The 22,449-nt window shown below is 33.2% G+C and overlaps 1 protein-coding gene across 7 annotated transcripts in view; it reads right to left on the reverse strand.

The window, feature by feature from the left end:
* Positions 1 to 22,449, reverse strand: part of LOC145246606 (cytosolic carboxypeptidase 1-like) — a 331,801-nt gene that overhangs the window by 17,978 nt on the left and 291,374 nt on the right. For all 7 annotated transcript variants that reach the window (XM_080108270.1, XM_080108268.1, XM_080108267.1 and 4 more), the window contains 3 exons: positions 22,126 to 22,194; positions 18,424 to 18,532; positions 9,825 to 9,954 (listed from right to left, as the gene is read on the reverse strand). In XM_080108270.1, the coding sequence (XP_079964396.1) occupies positions 9,825 to 9,954; positions 18,424 to 18,532; positions 22,126 to 22,194 (308 nt within the window). The remainder of the gene's footprint in view (positions 1 to 9,824; positions 9,955 to 18,423; positions 18,533 to 22,125; positions 22,195 to 22,449) is intronic.

The raw sequence follows: 22,449 nt of genomic DNA on the forward strand, positions 1-22,449 counted from the left end.
TTTAGTTCTTGTGTCATAATGATTTAAGTTTTTGTGTTATAATGATTTTAGTTTTTGTGTTGTAATAATTTTGGTTTTTGTGTTGTCATAATTTTAGTTTTTGTGTTGTCATAATTTTAGTTTTTGTGTTGTCACAATTTTAGCTTTTGTGTTATTATAATTTTAGCTTTTGTGTTATTATAATTTTAGCTTTTGTGTTGTCATAATTTTAGCTTTTGTGTTATTATAATTTTAGCTTTTGTGTTATCATAATTTTAGTTTTTGTGTTGGTATAATTTTAGTTTTTGTGTTGGTATAACTTTAGATTTTGTGTTGTCATGATTTTAGTTTTTGTGTTATTATTATTATTTTAGTTTTTGTGTTATTATAGTTTTACTTTTTGTGTTGTCATAATTTTAATTTTTATGTTGTCTATTTTAGTTTTTGTGTTGTTATAATTTTAGTTTTTGTGTTATTATAGTTTTTGTGTTATAATTTTAGTTTTTGTGTTGTCCTAATTTCAGTTTTTTTTGTTGTCATAATTTTAGTTTTTATGTTGTCATAATTTTAGTTTTTATGTTGTCATAATTTTAGTTTTTGTGTTATTATAGTTTTAGTTTTTGTTTTAGTTTTTTATTATTATAATTTAAGTTCTTATATTATTTTAATTTTATTTTTTGAGTCATTATAATTTTATTTTTTCCATTATTGTAGTATTAGTATTATTATAATTTTAGTTTTTCTAATGTTATAATTTTACTTTTTGTGTTGTAATAGTGTCAGCTTAGTGATGGAATATTATAGAGAAAAAAAATAAAGAAGTCTAAATTCATCAAGAGTAAAAGGACTTAAAAAACTACAAAGAGAACAAGAATAAAACAATGTTGTTTATTTTATTGAACGAGAATGCAACATTGAATGTTATCATCCGAAACAAAATTTTCCAATCAACAAAGTTAAGAAATATTTTGCAAAATCTTCACAAACTTGAACAATAGAAAAATGACAAAGAAGTTCAGACAAAAAAAAATGATAATTTTTGTAGATAATAAAACAGAAAACACAAAAATGTAAGTGTTATGATGTTCGAAATGTTCAAAAATACCTGGTTCATTCAGCAGAAATTCCACATTGTTGCAGGTTGCTTATAGGCAATACACTGATTATGCTAATAGGCAATATACTGATTATGCTTATAGGAAATACACTGATTATGCTTATAGGCAATATACTGATTATGCTTATAGGAAATATACTGATTATGCTTATAGGCAATATACTGATTATGCTTATAGGCAATATACTGATTATGCTTATAGGCAATATACTGATTATGCTTATAGGCAATACACTGATTATGCTTATAGGCAATATACTGATTATGCTTATAGGCAATATACTGATTATGCTTATAGGCAATATACTGATTATGCTTATAGGCAATATACTGATTTTATGCTTATAGGCAATATACTGATTATGCTTATAGGCAATATACTGATTATGCTTATAGGCAATATACTGATTATGCTTATAGGAAATATACTGATTATGCTTATAGGCAATATACTGATTATGCTTATAGGCAATACACTGATTATGCTTATAGGCAATATAATGATTATGCTTATTGGCAATATACTGATTATGCTTATAGGCAATATACTGATTATGCTTATAGGCAATATACTGATTATGCTTATAGGCAATATACTGATTATGCTTATAGGCAATACACTGATTATGCTTATAGGCAATATACTGATTATGCTTATAGGCAATACACTGATTATGCTTATAGGAAATATACTGATTATGCTTATAGGCAATACACTGATTATGCTTATAGGCAATACACTGATTATGCTTATAGGCAATACACTGATTATGCTTATAGGCAATATACTGATTATACTTATAGGCAATATACTGATTATGCTTATAGGCAATATACTGATTATGCTTATAGGAAATATACTGATTATGCTTATAGGAAATATACTGATCATGCTTATAGGAAATATACTGATCATGCTTATAGGAAATATACTGATTATGCTTATAGGCAATACACTGATTATGCTTATAGGAAATATACTGATCATGCTTATAGGCAATATACTGATTATGCTTATAGGCAATACACTGATTATGCTTATAGGCAATACACTGATTATGCTTATAGGCAATATACTGATTATGCTTATAGGCAATACACTGATTATGCTTATAGGCAATACACTGATTATGCTTATAGGCAATATACTGATTATGCTTATAGGCAATATACTGATTATGCTTATAGGCAATACACTGATTATGCTTATAGGCAATATACTGATTATGCTTATAGGCAATATACTGATTATGCTTATAGGCAATATACTGATTATGCTTATAGGCAATATACTGATTATGCTTATAGGCAATATACTGATTATGCTTATAGGCAATACACTGATTATGCTTATAGGCAATACACTAATTGTGCTTATAGGCAATAGACTGATTATGCTTATAGGGAATATACTGATTATGCTTATAGGCAATACACTGATTATGCTTATAGGCAATACACTGATTATGCTTATAGGCAATATACTGATTATGCTTATAGGCAATACACTGATTATGCTTATAGGCAATACACTGATTATGCTTATAGGCAATATACTGATTATGCTTATAGGAAATATACTGATCATGCTTATAGGCAATATACTGATTATGCTTATAGGCAATACACTGATTATGCTTATAGGCAATACACTGATTATGCTTATAGGCAATATACTGATTATGCTTATAGGCAATACACTGATTATGCTTATAGGCAATACACTGATTATGCTTATAGGCAATATACTGATTATGCTTATAGGAAATATACTGATCATGCTTATAGGCAATATACTGATTATGCTTATAGGCAATACACTGATTATGCTTATAGGCAATACACTGATTATGCTTATAGGCAATATACTGATTATGCTTATAGGCAATACACTGATTATGCTTATAGGCAATACACTGATTATGCTTATAGGCAATATACTGATTATGCTTATAGGCAATATACTGATTATGCTTATAGGAAATATACTGATTATGCTTATAGGCAATATACTGATTATGCTTATAGGCAATACACTGATTATGCTTATAGGAAATACACTGATTATGCTTATAGGCAATATACTGATCATGCTTATAGGCAATATACTGATCATGCTTATAGGCAATACACTGATTATGCTTATAGGCAATACACTGATTATGCTTATAGGCAATACACTGATTATGCTTATAGGCAATACACTGATTATGCTTATAGGCAATATACTGATTATGCTTATAGGCAATACACTGATTATGCTTATAGGCAATACACTGATTATGCTTATAGGCAATATACTGATTATGCTTATAGGCAATATACTGATTATGCTTATAGGCAATATACTGATTATGCTTATAGGCAATACACTGATTATGCTTATAGGCAATATACTGATTATGCTAATAGGCAATATACTGATTATGCTTATAGGCAATATACTGATTATGCTTATAGGCAATATACTGATTATGCTTATAGGCAATACATTGATTATGCTTATAGGCAATACACTGATTATGCTTATAGGCAATACACTGATTATGCTTATAGGCAATACACTGATTATGCTTATAGGCAATACACTGATTATGCTTATAGGCAATATACTGATTATGCTTATAGGCAATATACTGATTATGCTTATAGGAAATATACTGATTATGCTTATAGGCAATATACTGATTATGCTTATAGGCAATATACTGATTATGCTTATAGGCAATATACTGATTATGTTTATAGTCAATATACTGATTATGCTTATAGGAAATATACTGATTATGCTTATAGGCAATATACTGATTATGCTTATAGGCAATATACTGATCATGCTAATAGGCAATATACTGATTATGCTTATTGGTAATACACTGATTATGCTTATAGGGAATATACTGATTATGCTTATAGGAAATATACTGATTATGCTTATAGGAAATATACTGATTATGCCTATAGGCAATATACTGATTATGCTTATAGGCAATATACTGATTATGCTTATAGGCAATATACTGATTATGCTTATAGGAAATATACTGATTATGCTTATAGGAAATATACTGATCATGCTTATAGGCAATATACTGATTATGCTTATAGGCAATACACTGATTATGCTTATTGATAATACACTGATTATGCTTATAGGGAATATACTGATTATGCTTATAGGCAATACACAAATTATGCTTATTGGTAATACACTGATTATGCTTATAGGGAATATACTGATTATGCTTATAGGCAATACACTGATTATGCTTATAGGCAATACACTGATTATGCTTATTGGTAATATACTGATTATGCTTATAGGCAATATACTGATTATGCTTATAGGCAATATACTGATTATGCTTATAGGCAATACACTGATTATGCTTATAGGCAATATACTGATTATGCTTATAGGCAATATACTGATTATTCTTATAGGCAATATGCTGATTATGTTTATAGTCAATATACTGATTATGCTTATAGGAAATATACTGATTATGCTTATAGGCAATACACTGATTATGCTTATAGGCAATACACTGATTATGCTTATAGGCAATATACTGATTATGCTTATAGGCAATATACTGATTATGCTTATAGGCAATATACTGATTATGCTTATAGGAAATATACTGATTATGCTTATAGGCAATATACTGATTATGCTTAAAGGCAATACACTGATTATGCTTATAGGAAATACACTGATTATGCTTATAGGAAATATACTGATTATGCTTATAGGCAATACACTGATTATGCTTATAGGCAATACACTGATTATGCTTATAGGCAATACACTGATTATGCTTATAGGCAATACACTGATTATGCTTATAGGCAATACACTGATTATGCTTATAGGCAATATACTGATTATGCTTATAGGCAATATACTGATTATGCTTATAGGCAATATACTGATTATGCTTATAGGCAATACACTAATTATGCTTATAGGCAATATACTGATTATGCTTATAGGCAATATACTGATTATGCTTATAGGCAATATACTGATTATGCTTATAGGCAATATACTGATTATGCTTATAGGCAATACACTGATTATGCTTATAGGCAATACACTGATTATGCTTATAGGCAATACACTGATTATGCTTATAGGCAATACACTGATTATGCTTATAGGCAATATACTGATTATGCTTATAGGCAATACACTGATTATGCTTATTGGTAATACACTGATTATGCTTATAGGGAATATACTGATTATGCTTATAGGCAATACACTAATTATGCTTATTGGTAATACACTGATTATGCTTATAGGGAATATACTGATTATGCTTATAGGCAATACACTGATTATGCTTATAGGCAATACACTGATTATGCTTATTGGTAATACACTGATTATGCTTATAGGCAATATACTGATTATGCTTATAGGCAATATACTGATTATGCTTATAGGCAATATGCTGATTATGTTTATAGTCAATATACTGATTATGCTTATAGGAAATATACTGATTATGCTTATAGGCAATACACTGATTATGCATATAGGCAATATACTGATTATGCTTATAGGCAATATACTGATTATGCTTATAGGCAATACACTGATTATGCTTATAGGAAATATACTGATTATACTTATAAGCAATACACTGATTATGCTTATAGGCAATACACTGATTGTGCTTATAGGCAATACACTGATTATGCTTATAGGCAATACACTAATTGTGCTTATAGGCAATACACTGATTATGCTTATAGGCAATACACTGATTATGCTTATAGGCAATACACTAATTGTGCTTAAAGGCAATACACTGATTATGCTTATAGGCAATATACTGATTATGCTTATAGGCAATACACTAATTGTGCTTATAGGCAATACACTGATTATGCTTATAGGCAATATACTGATTATGCTTATAGGCAATACACTGATTATGCGTATAGGCAATATACTGATTATGCTTATAGGCAATACACTAATTGTGCTTATAGGCAATACACTGATTATGCTTATAGGCAATATACTGATTATGCTTATAGGCAATACACTGATTATGCTTATAGGCAATACACTTATTATGCTTATAGGCAATATACTGATTATGCTTATAGGCAATACACTGATTATGCTTATAGGCAATATACTGATTATGCTTAAGGGCAATATACTGATTATGCTTATAGGCAATATACTGATTATGCTTATAGGAAATATACTGATCATGCTTATAGGCAATACACTGATTATGCTTATAGGCAATATACTGATTATGCTTATAGGAAATATACTGATAATGCTTATAGGAAATATACTGATTATGCTTATAGGCAATATACTGATTATGCTTATAGGAAATATACTGATTATGCTTATAGGAAATATACTGATTATGCTTATAGGCAATATACTGATTATGCTTATAGGAAATATACTGATCATGCTTATAGGCAATATACTGATTATGCTTATAGGCAATATACTGATTATGCTTATAGGAAATATACTGATCATGCTTATAGGCAATACACTGATTATGCTTATAGGCAATACACTGATTATGCTTATAGGCAATATACTGATTATGCTTATAGGCAATATACTGATTATGCTTATAGGAAATATACTGATTATGCTTATAGGCAATACACTTATTATGCTTATAGGCAATATACTGATTATGCTTATAGGAAATATACTGATTATGCTTATAGGCAATATACTGAGTATGCTTATAGGCAATATACTGATTATGCTTATAGGCAATACACTGATTATGCTTATAGGCAATATACTGATTATGCTTATAGGGAATATACTGATTATGCTTATAAGCAATATACTGATTATGCTTATAGGAAATATACTGATTATGCTTAAGGGCAATATACTGATTATGCTTATAGGCAATATACTGATTATGCTGTAGGAAATATACTGATTATGCTTATAGGCAATACACTTATTATGCTTATAGGCAATATACTGATTATGCTTATAGGAAATATACTGATTATGCTTATAGGCAATATACTGATTATGCTTATAGGCAATATACTGATTATGCTTATAGGCAATACACTGATTATGCTTATAGGCAATATACTGATTATGCTTATAGGGAATATACTTATTATGCTTATAGGCAATATACTGATTATGCTTATAGGCAATATACTGATTATGCTTAAGGGCAATATACTGATTATGCTTATAGGCAATATACTGATTATGCTTATAGGAAATATACTGATTATGCTTATAGGCAATACACTTATTATGCTTATAGGCAATATACTGATTATGCTTATAGGAAATATACTGATTATGCTTATAGGCAATATACTGATTATGCGTATAGGCAATATACTGATTATGCTTATAGGCAATACACTGATTATGCTTATAGGCAATATACTGATTATGTTTATAGGGAATATACTGATTATGCTTATAGGCAATATACTGATTATGCTTATAGGCAATATACTGATTATGCTTAAGGGCAATATACTGATTATGCTTATAGGCAATATACTGATTATGCTTATAGGAAATATACTGATTATGCTTATAGGCAATACACTTATTATGCTTATAGGCAATATACTGATTATGCTTATAGGAAATATACTGATTATGCTTATAGGCAATATACTGATTATGCTTATAGGCAATATACTGATTATGCTTATAGGCAATACACTGATTATGCTTATAGGCAATATACTGATTATGCTTATAGGCAATATACTGATTATGCTTATAGGCAATATACTGATTATGCTTATAGGAAATATACTCATTATGCTTATAGGTAATATACTTATTATGCTTATAGGCAATACACTGATTATGCTTATAGGCAATACACTAATTGTGCTTATAGGCAATACACTGATTATGCTTATAGGCAATACACTGATTATGCTTATAGGCAATACACTAATTGTGCTTATAGGCAATACACTAATTGTGCTTATAGGCAATAGACTGATTATGCTTATAGGGAATATACTGATTATGCTTATAGGCAATACACTGATTATGCTTATAGGCAATACACTTATTGTGCTTATAGGCAATACACTGATTATGCTTATAGGCAATACACTGATTATGCTTATAGGCAATACACTAATTGTGCTTAAAGGCAATACACTGATTATGCTTATAGGCAATATACTGATTATGCTTATAGGCAATACACTAATTGTGCTTATAGGCAATACACTGATTATGCTTATAGGCAATATACTGATTATGCTTATAGGCAATACACTGATTATGCTTATAGGCAATATACTGATTATGCTTATAGGCAATACACTAATTGTGCTTATAGGCAATACACTGATTATGCTTATAGGCAATATACTGATTATGCTTATAGGCAATACACTGATTATGCTTATAGGGAATATACTGATTATGCTTATAGGCAATATACTGATTATGCTTATAGGCAATACACTAATTATGCTTATAGGCAATACACTAATTGTGCTTATAGGCAATACACTAATTGTGCTTATAGGCAATACACTGATTATGCTTATAGGCAATACACTGATTATGCTTATAGGCAATATACTGATTATGCTTATAGGCAATACACTGATTATGCTTATAGGGAATATACTGATTATGCTTATAGGCAATATACTGATTATGCTTATAGGCAATACACTAATTATGCTTATAGGCAATACACTAATTGTGCTTATAGGCAATACACTAATTGTGCTTATAGGCAATACACTGATTATGCTTATAGGCAATACACTGATTATGCTTATAGGCAATATACTGATTATGCTTATAGGCAATACACTAATTGTGCTTATAGGCAATACACTAATTGTGCTTATAGGCAATACACTGATTATGCTTATAAGCAATACACTAATTGTGCTTATTAGCAATACACTAATTGTGCTTATAAGCAATACACTAATTGTGCTTATAAGCAATACAATAATTGTGCTTATAGGCAATACACTAATTCTGCTTATAGGCAATACACTAATTGTGCTTATAGGCAATACACTAATTGTGCTTATAGGTAATATACTAATTATGTTTTTAGGTAATATGCTAATTATGCTTATAGACAATATGCTTATTATTCTTATAGATAATATACTAATTATTCTTATAGATAATATACTAATTATTCTTTAGGTAATATACGAATTATGTTTTTAGGTATACACTAATAATAATGTTTATAGGCAATACACTAATTATGCTTATGTGCAATATACTGATTATGCTTATGTGCAATATACTGATTATGCTTATAGGCAATACACTGATTATGCTTATAGGCAATACACTAATTATGCTTATAGGCAATACACTAATTATGCTTATATACAATGTGCTAATTAATCTTATAGGTAATATGGTAATTATTCTGCATCAGCCAAGCCAATCCGACCTTATTATGCCTCCTGGGAGTTTGTGGGTTTCATGTTCAATTGTGAATTTAAGTTCTTTTTCTCAATTAAAAAGTGTTGTACACTTTTTAATTCATACCACTATAGAAGGCTTTCATCTGACACATCTATATTCAAAGTCCGGTGCTTCATAATTCGAATTTTCAAGTAAAACTTTGATCAGAAACAAAAAAAATAATACGCCATAGGTGAGGAAAGGTGTAAAAATGTAAAATAATGAAAACAACAAGTGGACAATAAATAAACCTTAACTTACTATTGGCACTTTGTTGATAAGTTTTGTAAAAAGTAAAAGACCTTTTGTGTGAAAAATTGTTGGATGGAGTTTAGCACAGGGAGTCAGCCATCTTCGATTCAGATCATTACCAGATAAAGAACAACGATGACTGAAATAATAAAAACAAAAAAGAAACACACAAAAGAAAAATGTTACTAAACAATTTGATAAAAGTATCAAGCGAATTTGACAAGGAAACACAACATAGGAAAAAAATTGAAAATGATAGGTTGATTTTGGATTTGGATGTCAGAGTAGCAAGTGTGTCAGCAGTGCGTCGTGTTCTAGCGTTGCGTTTTGACAGTAGAGTATTGGGATTTGGAGTTTAGTTTTTGATAGCAGAGCGTCAAGATTTGGAGTTGAGTTTGAACAGTAAAGCATCGAGATTTGGAGTTGAGTTTTGACAGAGCGTCAAGATTTGGAGTAGTGAGTTTTTGGCAGCAGTGTGTCCAATTTAATATTTGATTGTTATAACCACACAACTGAAAACGTTGGGTTAGTTTAAATGCAACAAAATCATAGGAAAATAGATTTGTAAAGGAAATCAAAATTATGAACGTTTTTTCAAAATATATTTTCTAAACTTTGGATAAACATTAAAATTATTGGATTTCGTTGTTTTATTTTATGGCATATCAACCCTTTCCAGGCTATTTACGAGGGGTGTGCAAAAGTAATGCCCCTGATCCACTTTCCATACCAGTAGAGCAACGAAACTTGGCACAGTTATTAGACTTTCTCTACATAGAAACCACCCAGAGTTATGCATTTCTCCCATCATTTGATGCAGCTCTGGAGACCGTTTTTGTAGAACACCCCAGGTTGGTCCTCCAACCACAACGTGACTTCAGAAATAAAGGCTGCATCATCTGGGAAATGCTTTCCTTTCAAAAACAGCTTCATAGCTGAGAAGAGGTGAAAGTCAGAGGGTGCAAGGTCAGGAGAGTAGGAAGGATGGTGGATAATTTCATAACCACACGCCTGTGCTTCTGATTTGGCGACATGCGAGTTGTGGACCGGAGCGTTGTCCTGCAGGAGGGAGATACCTTTGCTGATCTTGCCCCGCCTCTTGATTTTAATAGCTTCCCTTAATTTCCTCAAAAGTGAAGCATAATAGGCTCTTGTAATTGTGGTACCCTTTGCCAGGAAATCTGTCATCACTACTTCATCCTGGTTCCAGAAGACTGTGAGCATGACCTTGCCAGCGGCGGGCTGCACCTTTGCCTTCTTTGGAGGTGGTGAGTCCAAGTGCTTCGACTGCATCACTGGGCTTTGGTCTCTGAATCATAGTGATAGACCCAGGCTTCATCCTGTGTAATCAGTCTTTTGAAAAACTTTGACTCATCTTCTTGGCACATCTCCAAATTCATCCTTGAGCACTCGACGCATTCTCACTTCTGAAATGGTGTGAGCAACCAGGGAATCCATCTGGCAGACACCTTATGCATATGCAAATGGTCATGAATGATAGTTTCCACAGACCTAGTACTAATCTTGACATCTTGGGCTATTTGGTGAATAGCAATGCGCCGATCTTCCAAAATGGCAGCCTCAAATTGACGGACAGATGCCTCATCAATGGCAGAAGGGGGGGCGACCAGGTCTGGGAGCTGTTTCCACAAACTTCCGGCCATGTTTGAATTCACGATGCCAACGTTTTACAAGGTCATATGATGGGGCATTATCACCATAAGTTTCTTTCATTTCATCAAAAGTCTCCTGTGGTGTGCGTCCTTTCAAATACAAAAACCGGATCACTGCTCGACATTCAACAGGCTCCATTTCACACCTGACTCAGTTCAAACACCTGTAAAACAGAAACCACAATTAGTTCAGAGCTGTAATTTGCCACATAACCTGTAGAGATATAAATCATTACACATGCAAAATTTCAGCTAGATCAGACAACTGGAAGTGGGTCAGGGGCATTACTTATTGTACGCCCCTAGTAATGCTGAATCCAAAAAAGTTTTTTATACTTTTATATCTTCAAATATTTATTCATGGTGTTTGGTTTGGCTGTTTTATAGAGGAAAATTGTTGTTTTTGATTTTGTGGAACATGATTGAGTTTTGCAAAGAGAAAGGAAAAATATAATTAAATTAATGTTTTGTGCATTTTAGGTCAGGAAGCCTGTATCTGCAGACAGCCTGATCTGGTAGTACCATCTATATATATAAAAGCGAAAATGTCTGTTTGTGTGTGTGTGTGTGTGTGTGTGTGTGTGTGTGTGTGTGTGTGTGTGTGTGTGTGTGTGTGTGTGTTTGTATGTCTTGCAAAAACTTTTGATTTTTGCCAGATAGGTATCATTTTAAAGCTCCAACCTTCACCCAACAAATATCAAAAAATTGGCCAAAAACATTAATTCCTTCACTCTAAACTAGGCCCTTTTCTATAAGGAGGGTGCTGGAGAAATCGTTCCTTCATTTTCTCTGCTCCTGCTACTATGACAATGACGTCATGTTTGACCTAGAAAACGTTGGCGTTAGTTTAAAACCACCTGCAAGCGTTTTTAAAGGTTTAATTTTATCTGTTCTCAGTTGTATGTCTCTTTGGCATAGGGGTAACTTGTCAGGCATTTTTTTTCCGCCTTAGCCTCGATGTTTCGAGTTCGAGCCTGTCTTTGTACCTAAAATTTTTTTCCTCTTTTTCTCCTTTTTCCCCTTTTTTTTACGTTTGTTCGCTGTTTTGCTTTGTTTTGGTTTTTCCAATTTTTCTTAACACTGTGTTTCTTTTATAGTATTAAAACAGGGTTATCCTCTCCTACATACACACCTCCAAACATCCGGGTAACACCGGGTACCCCTGCTAGTCTATATATATAAAAGCGAAAATGTGTGTGTGTGTGTGTGTGTGTGTGTGTGTGTCTGGCAAAAACGTTCGACGCAAGCCACGGATTTTCACCACATAGGTATCATTTTAAAGCTCCCACCTTCGCCCGACAAATATCGAAAAATTGGCCAAAAACATAAATTCCTTCACCCTAAAATCATCAGTTTTGTACAGGGAGGGTGTAGCAAAAACCGTCCTCTCATGACAAGTTGGCTTCTATGCATGCGCAATTGACGCCCGAACATGATTTAGTTTAAATATTTTAAAAATCGACCCAATTTCGTCAACGTCGTCTTAGCTCACTTGATTAGAGGTCGGTGCCATTATCTAAAGGTTGTAAGTTCGAATCGTGGTGCGAGATGTTTTTCTTTTCTTTTTTTTCGATTTTTTTAATTTTAATGTCGAAACAGGGTTATTTAAGCCATTTTTAACGTTTTATGTTGTTTTTTTTTAAATTTTCAGATTTTTTAAAAAGTTTTAACGTTCGTTTTTCTGTTTTTTTTTTTCCATCACATTCGCGTTTTCTTTTTTGCTTTTGTTTTTTCCGATTTTAAGAAATTTTAACATCGTTCGTTTGCATTACGTTAGTTTTTTTGTGTTTTTTTCGATTTTTTTAAGTTTTAACATATATAATATTTAAACAAATAAAAAAATATTTAATAATTTAATATTTAGAAATATTTACTTTGCTTATTCTTTTGTTTTGATTATAATCCCCCCCCTCCCGCCTGAGCACACACACCTGTAAACATCCGGGCAACGCCGGGTACCCCCTGCTAGTATTAAATAAAAGGAAGAGGTGTAGATTAGGAAGAATTTATATAATATAAGATAGTTTTAGATATTAAAAAGAGATTTAAGGATGATTTGGACATAACTGGTGTGAGTTGCGGACAACATTGAAGTTGGAAAATTGAAGAGAAGCCAATAACAATTGATGGCAAAAAGAAGATCTCCTCTTCCTTTCTCTTACAAAGACTTTTTCTCCTTCTTCATTTGGTTTTTGGTATTTAAAGTGCTGCAAGTGTCGCAGACTCCAAGATGAGCAGCACGAGGCAACACCTTATGCTTGATCTTGATACAGAGTCGACATACATTACATTGCATACAGCTATATTATCTCCTACAAACTTTTGTTATGTCTTCCTACATCTACCATGCTGCATAATGTTCAGGATATCCAATCACGTTTTATGGAGTTGATGTAAAAACTGGTGCACTGTACATGGCTGAACTATCTAAGAGGCCGAGTGCATAAGGCATCTGTAATTTCTGCAATATTCAGTTTCTGATTACACAAAATTGAGGGATTTTTTCTTTTTTACTCTTTTTCACGTAAAAAAAGGTACATCGCAACTTGGAATGTAAGGGTCTACTATTCGGTATCATATCTAACAAAGGACTGTAAACAGTTGAACAGCAAGATGTCTGTTCACATTACATTTAAAATTCTGCATGTTAATACAATCAGGGAAGCAGAAAATAGGGAGGGAATTCCAGTCCAAGGGAAGAAACTATTAAAGTAGAATATTTTCCTGAATTTAGGGATCTCAACAGCAAAATCCCACCCCGTTCCCTGTTGAGGTCTTCTACTCTAAAAGTTTCTTCCGTCAGAGTAAAATTCCCTCCTTGTTTTCTGCTTCCTCGATTGTACTAACATACAGAAGTTTAAATGTAACATGAACAGACATCTCAGTTACATAGCCCCTTCCCTTGTAGACATGGTCACAAATAGTAGCCCCTTATATTCCAAGTGGCAATATATCTTGTTTGGAGGTGAACAAGAGTTAAAAAGAAAAATTAAAATCATCATCGTTTTTCAAGTGAGCTATCATCATCATCATCATCATTGAGATAAAAAAAAAACATGTCTGCATTTTTGTTATTTGTTATTCACTTTTGCTTTGTCAATGTTTCTATTACTTTTTGGCCGATGTGATATCCAACCTTCACCAGATGTCATAATGTATAATCAGCAACAATCTATGTATACACGAGGTGCCTTCAATAAGTTTCCAGACATTTTGTACAGGCATTTAAAATTGTCGTAGACTCTTGAAAATTCACTATGTTATTGCTATACATCTTAGGAGATGACTGGCCAATTTTTATGATTTAAGCTTCAAATGAAGAGCTACAGCAAGAATTGGAATACACCCTGCGCCGGTGAATTTCAAAAATAGCATCTGGACATGAGGACACCTTAGAAGAATGATATGCAATAAAATCCTGCTTTAAACTTTTAAAAAATGCCACAGAAACGTATGGAATACTTCAGATTGCTTTTGGACTATCTTGCATGGACCAAGCATCAGTTTTTGATTGGTATAAGAGATTCAAGGAAGGCAGGATTGGTTGGTTGGTTGGTTTTGTTTTACGGCATATCAACCCTTTTCGGGTTATTTAATGCCGAATCCAAAGATTTTGAAGAATAATTTTTGGATAGAATATATTTGTTGTTTTCATGTCTGTTTCTATTTAACCCATAGTTGGGACCTTAACAGGTACTACCACTCTGGGTCAGAGTGGACCTGGGAGCAATGGTAATTAAAGGGTAGCTCCACACTCCCCAAAGCCCACAAGCTGGGGCCTCACCACTGGATATAGTTTAAGGTCATATCCAGGACCCCCATTGAGGGACTTTTACCCTCTGCAGGGGGGCAGTCAGCGTATCCTAAGGGCCAGGAAGGCAGGAAGTCTATAGGGGATAATAAAAAGTGCGGGAAGAGTAAGGAAGTCAGAACACCAGAGTTGATAGGCCAAATAAAGAATTTCATAGATAAAGACCATCGTGTGTCTATAGAGACAATAAGTGCACAGTTTGATGTCAGTGTGGGAACTGTGCACACAATTATTCAGAAGGAACTGAAGATGCGGAAGATTTACACAAAGTTTGTCCCAAGGGTGTTCAGAGAAGATCAGAAAGGAAAACATTGTCAGGGGCAATTCCTCACCCTCCCAGACCTAGCTCCATATGACTTTTGGTTATTACCTAAGCTCAAGGAAAATCTTACAGGCTGTTGTTATAAGACAGCTGAGGAGATGAAAGAGGCTGTGATGAGGGTCATTGACATGCTCTCACAAGAGAACTTCCATGATGCCTTTAAGGAGTTGTTGGAAAGGTACAACAAGTGTATTGCAGCCGGAGAAGATTACTTCAAAGGGGACTAAGGTTTCATGTGTGTACTATCAATAAAAGTGCTCATGTGAAAAAAGTTTGGAAACTTATTGATGAATTCACTTTAAAATGAAATTGTCATCCAAGTGACGAAAACAATATCATTTTAAATAAATACAATTTAAAAAATAGCATTCGTTTTGTTGATCTAAAGAATATTTTTATAACATTTTTGAAATTAACAAATCCGAGTTGTCATTGCTCAAGTGTTGTTGAAGCTGTATGCCAAAGTATGCAGCTTCAAAGTATGCAGTCCCGTAAGATTAACAAAATGCAATGAGACTAATGAAGAGAACACAAAACTTTCAAAACTATTTCATTATGTTTTATTAGGTTGAGAAAAAAATTTCTTGCAGAATCTTTAATTTTGATTTCAAATGATGCACTTTTCAATAAGTTTTCATTATAATACCTTTACTTTATATAGTATTTTAAAGAGCGTTTTCTACTCTATCTAATCGTTTGAATTACAATCATTTGAGAACAATTATGTCTTCTTCTCAGAACGTTGAATACAAGATGAAAAAAAAAGGAAATTCGCCAATTTTCTTATTTCAATTCAAGCTAGGCCAAGAAGCAGCTGAAACAGCTTACAATATCAACGAAGCATTTGGCACAGGAACCACTACTGAATGCATAGTACAATGGTGGTTTAAGAAATTTTGTGACAGCAACGAGTCTTTAAGTTGATGAGTGTAGTAGTCGGACATCGGATGTTCACAACGCTCAATTAAGAGCCTTAGTCAAATCTAATCCATGCACAACTGTTTGAGAACTTGCTTTTGAATTAGACGTAATGTATACGACGCTTTCCAATCACTTGAGAGAGATTGGAAAGATAAAAACTTGATAAATAAGTACCTCACGAATTGAACAACAACTAAAAGAAACACTGTTATGAAGTTTTATCTTCCCTTCTTTTACGCAACAAGAACGACTTGTGTCTCGATCGGATTGTGACTTGCAATGGAAAGTGGGTTCTTTACGACAACTGGTGATGCTCAGCTGACGCTATAGTTGCACCAAAAGAAGGTCATGCTGACTGTTTGGTGGTCTGCGACTGATCGAATCCATTACAGTTTTGTTTAATGCAGACGAAACCATTACGGCAAAGAAGTACTGTCAACAAATGGATGAAATGCATCAGAAACTTCGACAACAACACTCAGCATTAGTCAGCAGACAATGCCTGACTACACGTTGCTAAACCAACCCTTCAAAAGTTGAATGAATTGGGTTACAAAACTCTGCTTCATCCATCATACTCTCCAGACCTTTAACCTACCGACTACCACTTTTTCAAGTGTTTCGACAACTTTCTGCATGAGAAGTGTTTCAAATACCTAAGCAATATCAAAAATGCCTTCAACAACTTCATCACCACCAGAACGCAATGCCAAATCCAAAGATTCGGAAGAAAATTTTTTTAATAGAATGTATTTGTTGTTTTCAAGTCGGTTTCTATTTAACCCATAATTGGGACCTTAACAGGTACTACCACCCCGGGTCAGAGTGGACCTGGGAGCAATGGCAATTAAAGGGTAGCTCCACACTCCCCAAAGCCCGCAAGCTGGGACCTCACCACTGGATATAGTTTAAGGTCATATCCAGGACCAGCAAGATTTTTACATAACTGGCATAAATACACTTGTTTTACATTGGCAAAAGTATTAATTCTGATGATGCTTCTTTTGATCAATAAAGTTTTGTTTGAGCCGAGATACGTGCATCTGAATTTAAAAGTTAAAAACTGCAAGACCTTTCTTGTCAACCTGATATGTTGCAAAAACCTTAAGTGTATCTTTTCCAATTTCTACATTGTATTTGCATATTATTTCCTTGTTAGATTTTTATACTGAAATAAAATTATATAATCATTTATTACGGATACTGTATATAAAATTATGTCAGTAAGATTTTAAAAGTTAGACCTAAATAGCATTTAAGTTGACAAATCAAAATTTGATTTTGACTAGCCAATTTGTTGTTGTTGTTGTACCATGTTATAGGCAAGAAACTGATACACTTCATTACAATTAAATTTTTGCTCCTTGTTTCCCTGACTGTACCTGCATGTAGAAATTGGAATGTGATGTTAACAAGCATCTCGCTGCACAACTTCATAATTAGGATGCTCCATTAATTTAGACCTGGTGAGCGTGTCTGGAAATTTCATCAAACTGTAACCATAAGCACGGTCCGACCAACGATAGTGTCAAAGTAGTGAAAATCATGCTAAGATGAAGAGCCAGTCGGATGACTTCCGACTGAATTGAAAACCAGCCAAAAAAAGAGTCCAAATCTAGTTTCTAAATGCACCTTTCCATTGAGTGGAACTAGGTTTCTAGAAGTACAGAGTGCATTCTATCATTGGCTAGCATGATTTAGGAGAAATAACTTGGATATAGAGGAAGGAAGAAAACTATGGAATATTCTGAGCCAATAACCTAATTAAAATTATATTGAAAAAATATCTGCCGAATTTTAAGAATAAGAATTTTTTTAACATTTCCTTTTGGTTAAAAAAAGAAAGGAAATAACAAAAATTTTCTCCCAGCACATACTCACTTGCCATTTATGACACCATCAGGATTCAGCATTGGAATAATTTTGAAAATGTATTTCGCTCGCAATTCTTGTGCTGCTGTCTTGTTACTCATTAGAAAATCTATAATTCCTGAAAATAAAAGAAATAATAAAAATTTAGAATAATTACCAACTTTGATGAAAAATAAAATGTCTATCACAGTTTTGTTATTTACTGTAGCTATTCCAACCCAAAATCTGATATAGTAGCTCTTCCAAACCAAAATTTGATATAGTAGATATCACAAGCCAAAATTTTATATAGTAACTCTCCAAAATCAAAATTTTATATAATAGCTATCCCAAACCAAAATTTGATATAGTAGCTATCCCAAATTAAAATTAGATATAGTAGTTATTCCAAATTAAAATTTCATATAGTAGCTATTTCAAATCCAAATTTTATATATTAGCTATCCCAAATCAAAATTTTATATATTAGCTATCCCAAATCAAAATTTGATATTCATCATATCTAGAACTTTATAATGCGCACACACAGATCTTTACAAAACATAAATGATGATTTAAAATTTAGTTTTTTAGCTCAGTAAGCCAAATTATTACTCCTTATAGTTTTTTGGAAATTAGAAAATTTCCTGTCTTGTGGTCTGAGGTGAATTTTCATATTGTATAACTAAGAATGTTTTAAACAAGTGAAAAAATATTTGGAAATATATCACATCATCTTGTGTCCAATGAAAATTAATCATTATGAGGAAATAATTAAATCACGTCAGCCTAAACATTGGGCAAAAACCCATAATGTGAAAGTTTGGCAAGCATGGATCATAGACTGGGGCTAACATGAGCAATTGCCATGAAAATAACAATAAGGCAGAGACAGGCTTGCAACGTCTCTTCTGTAAGAAAAAGGTTTTAGGGAAGAGAAAAGACCATCATCTACAAGGTTATGAAGCCAGTTTTGAACTCTATCAAGGCAAGACAGGGCACGCCGAGCAGCTCCTACAAGATGTGGCAACAGTATTCCATTTTAGGACGTACTTGGCTCTTATACAGATAGAGAACTACATTGGTAGTGATATACCTACTGGAGCAGTACAATGATACAACCATTTTTCCAGCGATCTTAGAGATACATGTTCCATTTCAGATGAGGAGTGAAGGTCAGTCCCAGAAGCTTATCAAGACTTGGTGCTTCTCCAAGACGAGAGCCATTCATTTCAGTTGGTGCCAAATGCAGGTCAAAGAAAATATGATGAAAAGAGAGAAGCTTGGTTTTAGATACATTAAAATAAACTAGCCACCTTTTTTTCCATTACACCATGTGCTCAAGATCAGAAGAGAAAGAATAAGAAAGATTTTGGTCATTGTCAGCCTCACAAGTGTTTCCATAGATTGTGGTGTTGCCTGCATAAATGTCTATGAATGATATAAGAATGTGATTTGGGAGATCATTGATGAAGATTAAGAAGAAAGTTGGGCCCAGGATTGAACTCTGAGAAATGTTAGCATTGATACTATGAGCTTCTGATTTCTGCCCATCAACAACTACTCTTATAAACCTATAAGAGAGAAAAGAATTTAATAGTTGAGAGGACATTTCCAGCTATTCCATAGCTGGAAATCTTGTAAAGTAGATCTTTATGCCATACTCTATCAAAAGCTTTGAATATGTCAAGAGCTATTGCTCTAGAAACAAAGTTCTTGTCAAGAGATTCACTAATCCTGTGATATATTACAGTTAGCAGATCAGCTGTAGATCTAGCAGAATGAATACTCTATTGCATGTTACTGAATAGGTTATTTTTGATGAAGTGGTTGACCACTTCTCTATTTATCACAGATTCTAGCAACTTACTCATGACACATTGGATACTGATTGGTCTGTACTGAGAGGCAGATGACCGATTTCCAGAATTTTTAAATACAGGGCAAACCGATGAAGTTTCCAAGGTGATGGGAACCATTTCTCCTTAAGACAACGTTTACATAGCTTTGTAAGTATGGGAGCTAGTTCCTGTAGAAGCTTTTTTAGCACTATGATTTGAATGCTGGAACCAAGACTTTTTATAAGCTTGGCAATATCACGCACAGATATTTGTATGTCACATAGTATATTTTCAGATACAGGAAGAAATACGGTGGGAAGGCAGCCATGGTCAAAAAGAGAAAAATTTGCTGCAAAGTTCTTGGCAAAAAGTTTTGCTTTGTTAGATGCTGATGAAATTACCTCAGGTCCATTGATGATGGTTAGGATAGATCACACGCTTCTGATCAGGATCCTGTTTGTTATTTGCCAACACTGGTGAAAACCAAGCTGCTGTCTATCTACTTTAAACTTAACATACAGAGCATATGAATCTCTCGCATTCTTTATAACTTTTAGAGTTGCTAGTAGTCCTAAATGTAGTTTTAGTTTCATATCATCTATTTCGTTGAAAGCAATAGAAACAGTGGTTTGTGTGCGCAATGGTAGCAGCACATTCTGGAATGAACCACTGCTGGCTATCAGGCTTTTGCTGGAATTTCTTGGAGGATATGAAGCCATCTATACCGACAATTAACCATTCCGTCAGCTCAGAGACTATAGAGGGCACATTTTTTTTTTAAACATGGAACACAGAGGTATATCTGATATAAATGTTCAGAAGTTATCCCAATCAGCCATAGAGTATCGATATACCGTATGATGAAGAGGTACATCTGAGGACTCATTACATTTTGATTTTGTCTTAACAGAAGATCCCAATGGAAACAGAATGGAGGACGAACACAATTCTGGATAAGTTGTAAGAAAAAGATTAAGGAGATTTGCAAACTGTCAGTGTCAGGCATACGAGTGGGTCTGTGAAACTGTGTCAGCATAACCAATCCTTCCTAAGGATAACCTCTATGATAGGCAAATGTAATGCTTTCAGCAAATACTCCAACCTAATTTGCTCCGACTTCACATTCTAGATCCATCTAATCATGGATCTGTCATTGTACTTCAGTCATGTGAGAAATGGCTGAATGAGGATCCCACATTCGTTGTCATATAATTTACTAAAATTAGTTCATTTTATTAGATTTTTTTAAATTCTTTTCCATGCCAAACAAGATATACTGCCACTTAGAACAAAAGGGGCTACTATTTGGGATTGTATCCTACAGGGAACTTGCAGATTTGCAGGGATACTATATTGTGCAGCAAGATGTCTGTTCACATTACATTTAAACTTCTGCAGTTCAGTACAGTCAGGGAAGCAGAAAACAGGGAAGGAGTTCCAAAATTTAGTGAAGAAAGGATTTAGCTGCTTGTTGGGTTAGTTGGAAGTATGCACATTAAGGGGGCACAAGTACTATGAATTCATTAGAGCACATTCAGGCACAGAGCTGCAACATTGCAGCGATGGGGCAGAGATTGGAGCTTGGCAGACAGTGCAAACCTATTAGATTTGAAACTCTTTTTTGAACCCTGTCAAAGAGTGAAAAACTAGTGGCAGATGCACCAGCCCAGACATGGCAACAATATTCTATGCATGGGCGAATTGTGGATTTTTAAAGATATAGGATATGCTCTCTAGTGTGAGTAGTTTCATAGCATGATAGAGGGATCCCACCTTCTTTGCAGCAGCCTTGGCAATGTCCTCAATGTATTTGTTTCAATTCATGAAATAATTAATTTTAACATGGCAATTCATAAAGAAAATAAGTTTTTTAAATAAGAAAAGCAATTACCTTTGAGCACCCAACTGGAATTACTTTCACCCGGATGAACACGAGCAGAGAGGAAGACATATTTCTTATCTGAAATTCAAAAATGTTTTAAATTAATTAATTTACAAAATTCAATGTATTTTCTCTTCTTTAAATATATATATGCATACACATATATATATATGTGTGTGTGTGTGTGTGTGTGTGTGTGTGTGTGTGTGTATTTAGGCAGCATTTTTTCTCTTAAGCGTATTTCATTAAATAAAATAGATGTTTTTTTATTTATTGTGTTTTTGATCTTTCCCAGCTTCCGAATAATGGTCTTTATTTTGGGCAGAAACTGGC

Source organism: Euprymna scolopes, chromosome 24, assembly GCF_053919585.1.
Source record: "Euprymna scolopes isolate OS-2025 chromosome 24, ASM5391958v1, whole genome shotgun sequence".
NCBI lineage: Eukaryota > Metazoa > Mollusca > Cephalopoda > Sepiida > Sepiolidae > Euprymna > Euprymna scolopes.